This window comes from Rhinoraja longicauda, chromosome 5, assembly GCF_053455715.1.
Source record: "Rhinoraja longicauda isolate Sanriku21f chromosome 5, sRhiLon1.1, whole genome shotgun sequence".
Taxonomy (NCBI): domain Eukaryota; kingdom Metazoa; phylum Chordata; class Chondrichthyes; order Rajiformes; family Arhynchobatidae; genus Rhinoraja; species Rhinoraja longicauda.
Genome location: NC_135957.1, coordinates 87784079 through 87798923, shown reverse-complemented (window position 1 = coordinate 87798923; position 14845 = coordinate 87784079). Strand labels below are relative to the sequence as shown.

Genomic DNA, 14845 nt, shown 5'->3' with positions numbered 1-14845 from the left:
TGCATCCTACGGCAGAGAATTCCACAAATTCACAACTCTCTGGGTGAAAAGGTTCCTTCTCACCTCAGTTTTAAATGGCCTCCCCTTTATTCTAAGACTGTGGCCCCTGGTTCTGGACTCCCCCAACGTTGGGAAAATTTTTCCTACGTTTCAACTTTACAAAGGAAGTCAATCTTGTTTAAAGCTGATTGTAAATGCAGATAACCCTCTTATCTTGTTTCCCAGTAGTTATTCGTGGTTGATAGTTATTGTATCAAAAGAGTGATAAGATGTTTAATTTTCTGCCCTGCTGTAGGTGACAGGTATACTTCCCAGCCTGTTGGATGGAGAATGTTTTGTGAGGTCAAACTCTCAGTCTCCTGAAATCGGTATTCTGTTTGAAGTGGGCATCACCTACATTTATCACGTGAGTTGTCCGGTGTTAATTTACTCATAATTACAACTTCAGAACAATATTAAAGCATTTAGGTTCATGGAGTCACACAGCATGGAAACAGGCCCTTCGGCCCAACTTACCACCCAGCCATGATCATATTGAATGGCGGTGCAGGCTCGAAGGGCCGAATGGCCTACTCCTGCACCTATTTTCTATGTTTCTATGTTACCCACACTGACAGACATGTCCCATCTACACTCGTCCCACCTGCTTGTGTTTGCTCCATCTATATATTGTTGTTATATTTTTTAAGTTATTCACTTTTTAAACTTTAATAATAAACCCCTTTTCCGCCTGCCGTGCCCGTCAGCCGCGCCTGCGCAGTAATACGTCCGTGTTCGACGTCACAATGGTAACCCAACGTGTCCGCGCCTGCACAGTTGGGGCCCGTTGATCTAATACTTGCGTAAGATGGCTGCCGGATCCGCGAGTGCGCTGAAAGTAAGCTGGTTGCCCGCCGGGGCTTCTTCCTGCTCAAAGCAACGGCCGTCGCCGCCGAGCTGCCGCTGCACGAGAGGTTTGCACCCAACGGGTCTACGGCTGGCTCTGGACGCCGCGATGGCTGCCCGGGGCCGGGGTGAGTGGCTCCCTCTCCCCCCTCGCCCACCCCCAGCCCCGGGGGAGAGTCTCCGGCTGGCAACGGGTCCACAGGTCATCAGTTGGGGGAGGGTTGCTGGGCCCACAGGAGACGCTTGGACACAACGGGTCCATGGCCGTCTAGCATCCCGCTAAACTTGTCCTATCCAGGTACCTCTTAAACGTTGCGATAATACCTGCCTTAACTATCTCCTCTGGCAGCTCGTTCCACACACCCACCTCTTTTTGTGTGAAAAAGTTACCCCTCAGATCCTACTAAATCTTTCCCCTTCACCTTAAACCGATGTCCTCTGGTTCTCAATACAAATTTATTCATTTAAATATTTATTCATTCGGAAAAGTAATAGATTTCCGCAAAGTGAATAATCTACATAATTGAAACAACAGGCAGAGATAAACATTCTTGATCAGTGCGGGTATCCGGGGTTGTCGGGAGAAGACAGGAGAATGGGTTTAGGAGGGAGAGATAGATCAGCCATGATTGAATGGCGGAGTAGACTTAACGGGCCAAATGGCCTAATTCTGCTCCTATCACTTATGAGATGCTTAGGGTTATTATCATACAGCACGGAATCAGGCCCTTTGGCCCAACTCGTGCATGCTGAGCAAGGTGCCCCATCTCCACTAGTCGCACCTGCCCGTGTTTACCCCATATCCCAATAAACAATAGACAATAGACAATAGGTGCAGGAGGAGGCCATTCGGCCCTTTGAGCCAGCACCGCCATTCAATGTGATCATGGCTGATCATTCTCAATCGGTACCCCGTTCCTGCCTTCTCCCCATACCCCCTGACTCCGCTATCCTTAAGAGCTCGATCTAGCTCCCTCTTGAATGCATTCAGAGAATTGGCCTCCACTGCCTTCTGAGGCAGAGAATTCCACAGATTCACAACTCTCTGACTGAAAAAGATTTTCCTCATCTCAGTTCTAAATGGCCTACCCCTTATTCTTAAACTGTGGCCCCTTGTTCTGGATTCCCCCAACATTGGGAACATGTTTCCTGCCTCTAACGTGTCCAACCCCTTAATAATCTTATACGTTTCGATAAGATCTCCTCTCATCCTTCTAAATTCCAGTGTATACAAGCCTAGTCGCTCCTACCTGCACTATACGTGCGGGCAAATGTCACTGGCTTCTTGGTCAGCATGCACGAGTTGGGCCAAAGGGCCTGTTTCACGTTCATAAGTGATAGGAGTAGAATTAGGCCATTTGGCCTGTCGTCTACTCCGCCATTCAATCATGGCTGATCGATCTCTCCCTTTCAACCCCATTCCCCTGCCTTCTCCCCATAACCCCTGACACCCGCACTAATCAAGAATGTATATCTCTACGTGTTATTTCAATTATGTAGATTATTCACTGCGGAAATCTATGACTTTTCCTCATGAATAAATATTTAAATTACTGACATCCTCAGTAATAAAGAATCTGTCAATCTCCGCCTCAAAAATGTTCCTTGCTGTATGACTCTGAATCTACACATGTACCTATCCAAATGTCTTTTAAATGTTGTCACTTTCATGTTAGGTTCACAGGGTTTCCAATTTACTTTCATTTCGACTAATTTAGATTGGTAAATTGCAATACATTTAGTTATAACTTGCGTTGGAGGGAAAACTGCAGATGCTGGTTTAAATAGAAGGTAGACACAAACTGCTGGAGTAACTCAGCGGGTCAGGCAGCATCTCTGGAGAGAAGGGATGGGTGACGTTTTGGGTCGAGACCCTTCTTCAGACTTTTAGTTATAACTAGCGATGATCAAACATGAATATTTATTCACAATATGCTGAAGTAACTCAGCAGGTCAGGCAGCATCTCAGGAGAGAAGGGATGGGTGATGTTTCGGGTCGAGACCCTTCTTCAAACTTTTAGTTATAACTAGCGATGATCAAACATTCAATAAATCAGCTAAGTGAAGAAGTAATTGACTACAGGTGCTGTCTGTACGGAGTTTGCACGTTCTCCCCGTGACCTGCGTGGGTTTTGTCCGGGATCTTCGATTTCCTCCCACACTCCAAGGGCGTGCAGGTTTGTAGGTTGATTGGCTTGGTAAGTGTAAAGCCTGTCCCTGGTGTGCGTGGGATAGTGTTGGTGTGCGGGGATCGCTGGTCGGCGTGGGCCGGGGGGCCTGTTTCCGCGCTGTATATCTGAACTGAACTGAACTGAACTAATCAGCTCCTCTTGTTCCGACTGAATCTCTTTTACATTTTAGTCAACCGGTCACCAAGGGGATTTGAGCTGTGGATGGGTCTTTTTGCCACTCTTTACGACTGATGGAGTTCCTGTTCCCCACAGGTAATAAAGGGTTTTGATAAATATCAGTTCCGAGAATTAAATGCAAATATTTTAGTTTAGCTTAGTTTATTGTTTTTTATTTAAGCTTTTATTTGTTAGTTTATTGTTATTTGTTGAAAGCTTTTGTTGCTAACCATTCAGCGGAAAGACTATTCATGATTACAATCATAGAAACATAGAAAATAGGTGCAGGAGTAGGCCATTCGGCCCTTCGAGCCTGCACCGCCATTCAATATGATCATGGCTGATCATCCAGCTCAGTAGCCTGTACCTGCCTTCTCTCCATACCCCCTGATCCCTTTAGCAAAAAGGGCCACATCTAACTCCCTCTTAAATATAGCCAATGAACTGGCCTCAACTACCTTCTGTGGCAGAGAATTCCACAGACTCACCACTCTCTGTGTGAAGAAATGTTTTCTCATCTCGGTCCTAAAAGACTTCGCCCTTATCCTTAAGCTGTGACCCCTGGTTCTGGATTCACAGCGTAAAGATGCATGATAAGGGAAGTTAGTACATGCTACAACAGAGAGGCAGGCATTAGAATAGTTTAGTGCAAGGTAAAGCCAGTAAGGTCCAATCAAAGATAGTCCGAGGGTCACCAATGAGAAAGATAGTAGCTCAGGTCTGCTCTCTGGTTGTTAGTAGGATGGCTCAGTTCCTGTTAACAGCTGGGAAAAAACCCATTTTTTCTACTATTAATCTATTAACCTATGAATTATATACATAACACAGAGTGCTGGTGGAACTCAGCAGGGCAGGCAGTATCTGTGGAGCGATGGACTGATTTAGGATCAGTCTGGAGAAGGGTCCCGACCATAGTGGCATAGCTTGTAGAATCACTGCTAAACAGGTGGTACACACAAAATGCTGGAGCAACTCAGCGGGTCAGGCAGAATAGGAAGGCAGAATATTATTATCTGAATGGTGTCAAGTTAGGAAAAGGGGACGTACAACGAGATCGGGGTGTCCTAGTGCATCAGTCACTGAAAGGAAGCATGCAGGTACAGCAGGCAGTGAAGAAAGCCAATGGAATGTTGGCCTTCATAACAAGGGAAGATGAGTATAGGAGCAAAGAGGTCCTTCTGCAGTTGTACAGGGCCCTAGTGAGACCGCACCTGGAGTACTGTGTGCAGTTTTGGTCTCCAAATTTGAGGAAGGATATTCTTGCTATTGAGGGCATGCAGCGTAGGTTCACTAGGTTTATTCCCGGAATGGCGGGACTGTCATATGTTGAAAGACTGGAGCGACTAGGCTTGTATACACTGGAATTTAGAAGGATGAGAGGGGATCTTATTGAAACATGTAAGATTATTAAGGGGTTGGACACATTAGAGGCACGAAACATGTTCCCAATGTTGGGGGAGTCCAGAACCAGGGGCCACAGTTTAAGAATAAGGGGTAGGCCATTTAGAACAGAGATGAGGAAAAACGGGGAAAAAAAAGGGGAGAAGGCAGGAACGGGGTACTGATTGAGAATGATCAGCCATGATCACATTGAATGGTGGTGCTGGCTCGAAGGGCCGAATGGCCCTCTCCTGCACCTATTGTCTATTGTCTATCTCTGGAGAGAAGGAATGGGTGACGTTTCAGGTCCCTGGTAGACACAAAATACAGGAGTAACTCAGCAGGTCAGGCAGCACCTCGGGAGAGAAGGAATGGGTGACGTTTCCCAGCAGTATGAACATTGACTTCTCTAACTTCAGATAGTCCCTGCTTTCCCTCTCCATCCCCTCCCCATTCCCAGTTCTCCCACTAGTCATCCTGTCTCCGACTACATCCTATCTTTGTCCCGCCCCCTCCCCTGACATCAGTCTGAAGAAGGGTCTCGACCCGAAACGTCACCCATTCCTTCTCTCCAGAGATGTTGCCTGACCCGCTGAGTTACTCCAGCAGTTTGTGTCCACCTTTGATTTAATCCAGCATCTGCAGTTTTCTTTCCCACACTGATCCAGGTTCAATCCAGCCTCCGGTGTAGCAGTGTGGGCTTTGCAAGTTCACCCTGTGAGTGCATAACACAGAGCAGGTGTGAGCGGGCGGTGGATGGCCGGTGTGGGCCAGGGGGCCTGTTTCCATACTGTACCTTTTCATTCAATTCAATAGAAGACTGCAGCAGAATTCAATGAATGAAAATAAACCAAATCCTCTTCATACTGACGTAATTAATGGCGATTTTGTGACTTTCCCAGAAGCAGATTTTTATTTTGAGCATTCTCTTCAACCTGGTAACATCATGTGGAATGTAAAAGAATTGCATTGATTTTACATAGGCTCAGGGAGAGACAGGACTGGCACCTTAACAGACAATAGACAATAGAAAACAGGTGCAGGAGGAGGCCATTTGGCCCTTCGAGCCAGCACCACCATTCATTGTGATCATGGCTGATCATCCACAATCAGTAACCTGTGCCTGCCTTCTCCCCATATCCCTTGATTCCACTAGCCCTAGAGCTCTATCTAACTCTCTTTTAAATTCATCCAGTGAATTAGCCTCCACTGCCTTCTATGGCAGAGAATTCCACAAACTCACAACTTTCTGGGTGAAAAGGATTGTTCTCACGTCAGTTGTAAATGGCCTCCCCTTTATTCTAAGACTGTGGCCCCTGGTTCTGGACTCCCCCAACATTGGGAACATTTGATAGATAATATTGTCACAAATGTAATAATTATAATTGTATTGGATTTCTTTGGACTCCAAAATATCAAAATGAAAAATATGTGCCTTATACCATATATTTCATGTCTTTATCTGCAATAAAGAACCTATGAAGTTGTATTAAATGGTGGAACACCTTATGAAAAAGGCTTGGAAGTGGACCCAATGCTCAATCGAAGAGGTATGGCATATTCATATTTTATGCAGATATTTCTGGTTCCTTCAACTCTGTTCTAATGGTGTTTTGTTTTGTTGCTTTAGCTAACTTTTTGGAGCAGATGTTGGTGTTCAGGAAGCAACCCAAACTCCTGGTGAAGCTGAAACCACCGACCGGCTACTTGAGAAACGTCCTGAAGTAGGTAGTTCTGATCCGTAACATTTCCGATATCGAGCAAGGCTTGCGTACTTGCCTCCGTCCCCACCCTAGATATCGTGCTCGTTTCACTCTCGTACTGTTGAGTTTCACTGTCTGTATAAGTCGTTATCAGCGAGCCCTCACCAACAATGGACCATGGGCCGCCTTTCCTTGATCATCCTTGCTTTTTGCATATCTTTCATTCATTAGTTTAGTTTAGTTTAGAGATACAGTGCGGACACAGGCTCTTCGGCCCACCAGGTCCACGCCGACCAACGATCCCCACACATTAACACTATCCTACACACACTAGGGACAATTTTTACATTTACCAAGCCAATTAACCTACATACCTGTACGTCTTTGGAGTGTGGGAGGAAACCGAAGATCTCAGAGGAAACCCACGCAGCTCACGGGGAGAACGTACAAACTCCGTACAGACAGCGCCTGTAGTCAGGATGGAACCCGGGTCTGCATTCGCTGTAAGGCAGCAACTCTACCGCTGCGCCACCGTGACCGCCCAATTCTATTTACTTTCTATATCTCTCGTTTCCCTTTCCCCTGAATCTCAGTCGGCAGAAGGGTCTTGAACTGAAACGTCACCTATTCCTTCTCTCCAGAGCCGCTGCCTGACCCGCTGAGTTACTCCAGCTTTTTGTGTCTCTCCGCACTGTTCTCTGTTCTGTGGTTCGAGCGTCTGGGTGAGTGGTGGAATCCTTGGGGAACTGATGTGACTGTAGGAGCAAGAGGTGGGATTAGTGTAAATGGTCAACGAACCTTTAGTGGGCCGAAGACCATGTTTCCACGCTCTTTGACTCTTGATTTATAGAAAATCTACATTTTGCTGAAATCTGCATGGTTTGTGTCAGCGGTGAAATCTATGCAAAGAGAGAGCATTCACGCTCTGTTTTGACACCTGGCTTCTAGCTCCCTGTTTGCTTTTTTGCTCCAGTCTCTAGTGTCACCACTTCATAAACCTACCACTAAAATATCATCAGCAGGATAGATGAAATCATCTCAGTAGATCTCGTGAATATGGACATTCAAAAGGGATTTTGATTAGGTGAAGTATTAACGTTAAATACTCATCAGGCTGCAGGTGTTACCTTGATAAGGATTTGTTAACTAACAGAAAATAGTGAGTTGTGCCAAAAAGGTCCTTCGCAGTTCTGTAACAGAGATTGATGTTGGGATCTCAACTATTTACAGTGTAATGATTCGATGGTACTTTACTGCCCACGAGGTTCACGAGGTTAATTCCCGGGATGGCGGGACTGTCATATGTTGAAAGAATGGAGCGAGTGGGCTTGTATACACTGGAATTTAGAAGGATGAGATGGGACCTTATTGAAACATATAAGATTATTAAGGGATTGGACACGCTAGAGGCAGGAAACATGTTCCCAATGTTGGGGGAGTCCAGTACAAGGGGCCACAGTTTAAGAATAAGGGGTAGGCCATTTAGAACGGAGATGAGGAAAAACTTTTTCAGTCAGAGAGTTGTGAATCTGTGGAATTCTCTGCCTCAGAAGGCAGTGGAGGCCAATTCTCTGGATGCTTTCAGGAGAGAGTTAGATAGAGCTCTTAAAGATAGCGGAATCAAGGGATATGGGGAGAAGGGAGGAATGGGGTACTGATTGTGGATGATCAGCCATGATCACGGTGAATGGCGGTGCTGGCTCAAAGGGCCGAATGGCTTCCTCCTGCACCTATTGTCTATTGTCTACTGTCATGTATACCTGAGGACAGTGAGATTGTTTTTTTGCATACAGTTCAGGGACGTTCCTGCTGTACATTAGGCACACTCATACTCAGTACAAGAGCGTACACAAGAGTTGCCACATTGCAGCCTTCAAGTCCAAAATTGTTTTCAAAATGGTAGACACAGAGTGCTGGAGTAACTCAGCGGGTCAGGCAGCATCTCGGGAGAGAAGGAATGGGTGACATTTCAGGTCGAGACCATTCTTCAGACTGATGTCAGGGGAGGGGGTGGGACAGAGATAGGATGTAGTCGGTGACAGGAAGACTAGTGGGAGAACTGGGAAGGGGGAGGGGATAGAGAGAGGGAAAGCAAGGGCTACCTGTAGTTAGAGAAGTCAGTGTTCATACTGCTGGGGTGTAAACTACCCAAGCGAAATATGAGATGCTGTTCCTCCAATTTGTGCTGGGCCTCACTCTGACAACTTCCCTGCGACTCTACGACATTCTTACTGCTCCCCCTCTGTGCTTCCTCCTTCCCTCTGACTCTACGACATTTCCCACACGTTGGTCTTGCCTTGGGCTTGAAGGCCGGTTGTCGTGGCGACGGCACTGGGTGGGAGTTGCAGGGGTGGGCCTAGCCTGGCGATGGTGTCGGTGTCCTCCACCGCTGCTTCACCATGAATGACTTGAGCAACTTGAATGAGGGGCGACTAATTCGTATGAGGACGCAAATAGTTTGCACACAGGGGTGTAAACAAGGGGCAATTTACAGAAGCCAATTAACCCACAGACCTACACATCTTTGGAATGTGGGAGTTCATAGCCTCAGAATCAGAGGTCATAGCCTCAGAATTAAAGGATTTTCCTTTCGGAAGGAGATGATGAGGAATTTTCTTTCATCAGAGGGTGGTAAATCTGTAGAATTCATTGCCACAGAGGGCTGTGGAGGCCATCAAAGTTTATTTTTAAGGCAGAGAGAGATAGATTCTTGATTAGTATTTGTGTCAGGGTTTGTGGGGAACAGGCAGGAGAATGGGGTTACAAAGGAAAGATAGATCAGCCATGATAGAATAGACAATAGGTGCAGGAGGAGGCCATTCGGCCCTTCGAGCCAGCACCGCCATTCATTGTGATCATGGCTGATCATCCACAATCAGTAACCCGTGCCTGCCTTCTCCCCATATCCCTTGATTCCACTAGCCCCTAGAGCTCTATCTAACTTTCTTTTAAATTCATCCAGTGAATTGGCCCCCACTGCCCTCTGTGGCAGAGAATTCCACAAATTCACAACTCTCTGGGTGAAAAAGTTTCTTCTCACCTCAGTTTTAAATGGCCTCCCTTTTATTCTTGGACTGTGTGGCCCCTGGTTCTGGACTCCCCCAACATTGGGAACATTTTTCCTGCATCTAGCTTGTCTGGTCCATTTATAATTGTTCAGCCACGATCACGGTGAATGGCGGTGCTGGCTCGAAGTGCCGAATGGCCTATTCCTGCACCTATTGTCTATTGTCTATTGTCTATTGTCTAAAGCCTGTTCCTGCCTACTCTCCCGCCCCTACAATTAGGCAGAAAAAAGGGTCCTGACCCTAAACGTCACCTATCCATATTCTTCAGAAATACTGCTTGACCCGTTGAGTTACTCCAGCACTTTGTGTAAACTTTGCAGTCCCTTGCTTCTCTGGGGTCCAAGTCCATAACTCCCAGAAAGTGGCGACCTCAGTAGATAGAGTGATAAAGAAGGTATATGGTATGCTTGCTTTCATTGCCTGGGACAATGAGTATGAGGGTCAGGAAGGCCTGATGCAGCTTTCTAGGACTATAGTCAGGCTGCATTTGGACTCTTGTGTGCAGTTGTAGTCATCCCATTACAGGAAGGATGTGGAGGCTTTGGAGAGGGGGCAGAGGGGGTTTACCAGAACGCTGCCTGGATTAGGGGGTATTAGTAGGGTTGCCAACTGTTCCGTATTAGCTGGGACATCGCGTATTTTGGGCTAAATAGTTTTGTCCCGTACTGGACCGCCCTTGTCCCGTATTAGACCCGGGGGGTGCTGTAGGCCCGGACACTGTAGGCCCGGACGTGGTAGGCCCCGACACTGTAGGCCCCAACACTGTAGGCCCGGACACTGTAGGCCCGGACACTGTAGGCCCGGACACTGTAGGCCCGGACGCTGTAGGCCCGGACGCTGTAGGCCCGGACGCTGTAGGCCCGGACGCTGTAGGCCCGGACGCTGTAGGCCCGGACGTGGTAGGCCCCGACACTGTAGGCCCCAACACTGTAGGCCCGGACACTGTAGGCCTGGACACTGTAGGCCCGGACGCTGTAGGCCCGGACGCTGTAGGCCCGGACGCTGTAGGCCCGGACGCTGTAGGCCCGGACGCTGTAGGCCCGGACGCTGTAGGCCCGGACGCTGTAGGCCCGGACGCTGTAGGCCCGGACGCTGTAGGCCCGGACACTGTAGGCCCCAACTGTTTAGGTCCCGACACTCGAGGTTTCCGCCATTTTAGCTCCAGACAGTCTAGGCTAACGGTGGTTGCATAGCAACCCGCCTCCCGGCCCGGGCAGCTGCCATTGGTGGAGCGGGAGCACGTGGCCGCTGGCTGGGTGAGGTCACGTGGGGAGCGGGGCGGTGACATCTCGGGAGAGAAGGTATGTGTGACGTTTCGGGTCGAGACCCTTCTTCAGATATGGGGAGAAGGCAAGCAGAGGTTCCTGATTGTGGATGATCAGCCATGATCACATTGAATGGCGGTGCGTACAGGCTCGAAGGGCCAAATGGCCTCCTCCTGCACCTATTTTCTATGTTTCTATGTAAAAGACAGCTCAACCATGATTTTTATTCTGAGAAACGTGTAAATGGATGCTGTGAGATAATAGGTTTTTGTTTGTCACGGCATCACTGCCTGCTTGTCATTTATCAACTCTCGGTGAAGATAGATAGTTCAATCAGTCGGTCACAAAAATGACAAATGGAATTTTATGTGGAGTTGGGCAGGTTTAAAGACGGCAGAGGAAACACAATAAATGGGATGTACAGCACCTGGGGAACAATTGAAAAATCATCAGAAAACTAGGTGCAGCACATCTGAAATACAAGCGAAATGCCAGAAACATTCAGCAACCAAGGTAGTATGTGTGGAAAGAGAAACAGGCTTCACATTGCAGGCTGGGTTTCCATCCTGACATTTGGCCACCTTCCAGGGTCTTCAACCTGAAGTGTTGACTATTTGTGCAGGAAGGAATTGCAGATGCTGGTTTACACCGAAGGTAGACGCAAAGTGCTGGAGTAACTCAGTGGGTCAGGCAGCATCTGTGAAGAACATGGATAGGTGACGTTTCACAGAGTGCCGGAGTAACTCAGCGGGTCAGGCAGCATCTGTGGAGAACATGGATAGGTGACGTTTCACAGAGTGCTGGAGTAACTCAGCGGGTCAGGCAGCATCTCTGGAGAACATGGATAGGTGACTCTTTCTCTTTGCACAGATGCTGCCTGAGTTGCTGAGTGTTTCCAGGGTGAAACTGTGGAGGTGTTGAGCCTGGGAATGTGGTGCAACAGTTAAAGTTCTGCCCCTATGAAGTAATTCTTGCATTATTTGCAGGTTGCTTCCAGAGACTCTGGTTGGTCCCAAGTGCTACGCCCACCTACTGGCCTATTATCGACAGTTACTTGCGGAGGCCCTTGAAGAGAGAATTCATATGCTCAGTGCTGGTGAGAATACTGGGTCACAAGCCATTGCAACACTCCCCCACACATGAAACTCACTATGTGTCAGCAGGTTCCAATGTATTAGACTGGGGACATGTTCAATCATCATAAATCTAAAACTCTCATCGTACATACATACACCGATGCAGGAGAAATGGGCAGGAATAAAGACCTGAGCCACTTTGACAAGGGCCAAATTGTTCTGGCCAGACGACTGGGTCAGAGCATCTCTGAAACGGCAAGGCTTGTGGGGTGCTCCCGGTCAGCAGTGGTGAGTACCTACCGACGGTCGGTGTATGTATATAAAAAACATAGCACAAAAAGTAAGGAAATTTGTGTTTGGTAGATTATTTCTTTGTTGTAACAATGCTTCTTGGCAATAAATCTTATACCGTTGGAAAGCCTGTTTATTTCCCTTTTAAATGGTGCCACATTTGTAAGGAACATGCATTTGTGGGATGAGCAGCAGAGCTGAGTATATGGGTTGCGCCCATGAAAAATTTGCCAAATCTTCTCTGCCAATGCCAAACAGCTTATTCTGCCATTGACTCTTGTTCGGTGTTGTTTGGTGGATTGGATGATTGAAGTCTGAAGAAACAAGACATATTGGCAATTTAACAATTTATTCATTTAATGAACAGGAGCCACAGTAGCGTGTGGAAGAACCATACACAGCCATAACAGCCTGGCACCTCCTCCTCCTCATGCTGGTCACCAGCCTGGTCACACACTGTTGTGGGATGGCATCCCATTCTTGTCAGCACCTGGGGGTACCAGAAGCTCAAAACAAGAGTCAATAGCAACAGCAGAATAAGCTGTTTGGCATTGGCAGAGAAGATTTGGCAAATTTTTCATGGGCGCAACCCATATACTCAGCTCTGAAGAAATAATCTACCAAACACAAATTTCCTTACTTTTTGTGCTATGTTTATATATATTGCATTTTAGTACATGCCCGAAATACACCATAACGGTACACGATAGCGCTACAATTATACGCCCACCGTACCCACCATTCCTCTGCGGTCTTGTTTTGTTACATTTTAAAAACAATTAAACTTTAATAAATGCGCTCCCCCTCCCCCCCCCGGTGGGAGGACCGGCGCCTGTCTCGTGTGTTTCTAAAAGCAGAGCATTTTACCTCAAGCAGATTGCTGAATTAATTCATGCAGTGAGTGGCTGTGGCAGCATCATACAGGCGTAGACGGTACAGCACAGGTACAAGCCCTTCGGCCCACAATGTCCATGCTGAACATGATGCCAAGTAGTGCCTTATTGTACCCGTCTGCCTTTAAAATCCACCAACAAGTTACAGCTCATTCAGAATAGAAACATAGAAACATAGAAAATAGGTGCAGGAGGAGGTCAATTGGCCCTTCGAGCCAGCACCGCCATTCATTGTGATCATGGCTGATCATCCACAATCAGTAACCCATGCCTGCCTTCTCCCCATATCCCTTGATTCCACTAGCCCCTAGAGCTCTACGTAACTCTCTTTTAAATTCATCCAGTGAATTGGCCTCCACTGCCCTCTGCGGCAGAGAATTCCACAAATTCACAACTCTGGGTGAAAAAGTTCCTTCTCACCTCAGTTTTAAATGGCCTCCCCTTTATTCTTAGGCTGTGGCCCCTGGTTCTGGACTCCCCCAACATTGGGAAGATGGTCTTAATAGTTGGTCTAATAATAATAATAATAATAACTTTATTTGTATAGTACTTTTCGTACAATTGAATGCAACCCAAAGTGCTTTTCACAAAAATCTTTCTGTGCATCATTGATGTTAAGGTTCATACCATTAACTGGATACTTTCTCCCTACATTTGACCTCCCAACACCTCTCACTTGCTCGTATTAAACTCCATCTGCCATTTCTCTGCCCATTTCTGTAGCTGATCAATATGCTGCTGAAAGAAACATTCTTCCAGCCTGGGGCCCCATCAATCTTAGTGTCATCTGCAAACTTATTAACCAACCTGTCTACTTTTACGTTCAAGTCATTTATATCTATCACAAACAGAGACAGTTCTTGGACTTTGTCTAATGTGCTTTGCTCAAAGAGATGCGAGATGTTTGAATAAAGTGCATGTATCAGCATTGACTTCTTTACGTGTGTTACAGATCTCCTCTGTAACCCAGTGCTGGCCACCTTCTCAGAACTTCTGGAACAAACTGACATCGTAGATGCTCTGAGGGTAAGGCTTTGGTTACTGCTATATATTCTGGCACAAAGCTACAGTGATGAAAGAATAGACGCACAGAGTCTCTTGCCCAGAGTGGGGCAATCAAGAACTAGAGGACATACATTTGACAGTGAAGGAACTTGTTATCTTAAAGGAATGAACACATCAAATATTCAACAGGTTTCAATATAACCCATTTCATTTGCTGTTTTACTGGTTTTCTTTCAGTGGAATTGGACAGGAATGTTATCTTTTACCAACATCTGCTTAAAAATGTAGCTTCCTTTTGCCGCAAGTGTTTCCAACTGTGGGAAGTCCCACCTGACTCTCATTCATCTCATCCCTGGTGGTTCCGATACTCTGTGAAAATGTTCTTTTGCTTACAAACTTTTAACTATATATTTTTATTTCAAATAATAAACCTTGTTCATAAAACTATATATATATAAAAAACATAGCATATAGCGCAGGTAGACACAAAATGCAGGAGTAACTCAGCGGGTCAGGCAGCATCTCGGGAGAGAAGGAATGGGTGACGTTTCGGGTTCGAGACCCTTCTTCAGACTGAAGAAGGGTCTCAACCCGAAACGGATCAGTCTGAAGAAGGGTCTCGATCCGAAACGTCACCAATTCCTTCGCTCCCGAGATGCTGCCTGACCCGCTGAGTTACTCCAGCATTTTGTGTCTACCTTCGATTTTAACCACCATCTGCAGTTTTTTCCTCCTCCATAGCAGATAGCGAGTGTCCTTCACATTTGTTGTGTTGTTCAGTCTGTGCATGCAGTGTTCAAAACAATGTGCTGGAGTAACTCAGCGGGTCAGGCAGCATCTGTGGAGAACATGGATAGGTGACGTTTCACAGAGTGCTGGAGTAACTCAGCGGGTCAGGCAGCATCTGTGGAGAACATGGATAGGTGACGTT

The 14845-nt window shown here is 46.7% G+C and overlaps 1 protein-coding gene across 1 annotated transcript in view; it reads left to right on the top strand.

Annotated features, from left to right (window-relative positions):
* The window catches only part of nphp1 (nephronophthisis 1), a 97651-nt gene that overhangs the window by 70436 nt on the left and 12370 nt on the right, over window positions 1–14845 (top strand). The window contains exons 13-18 of the mRNA XM_078400271.1: window positions 296–406; window positions 3247–3329; window positions 6087–6163; window positions 6244–6337; window positions 11636–11745; window positions 13862–13935. Of these exons, the coding sequence (XP_078256397.1) occupies window positions 296–406; window positions 3247–3329; window positions 6087–6163; window positions 6244–6337; window positions 11636–11745; window positions 13862–13935 (549 nt within the window). The remainder of the gene's footprint in view (window positions 1–295; window positions 407–3246; window positions 3330–6086; window positions 6164–6243; window positions 6338–11635; window positions 11746–13861; window positions 13936–14845) is intronic.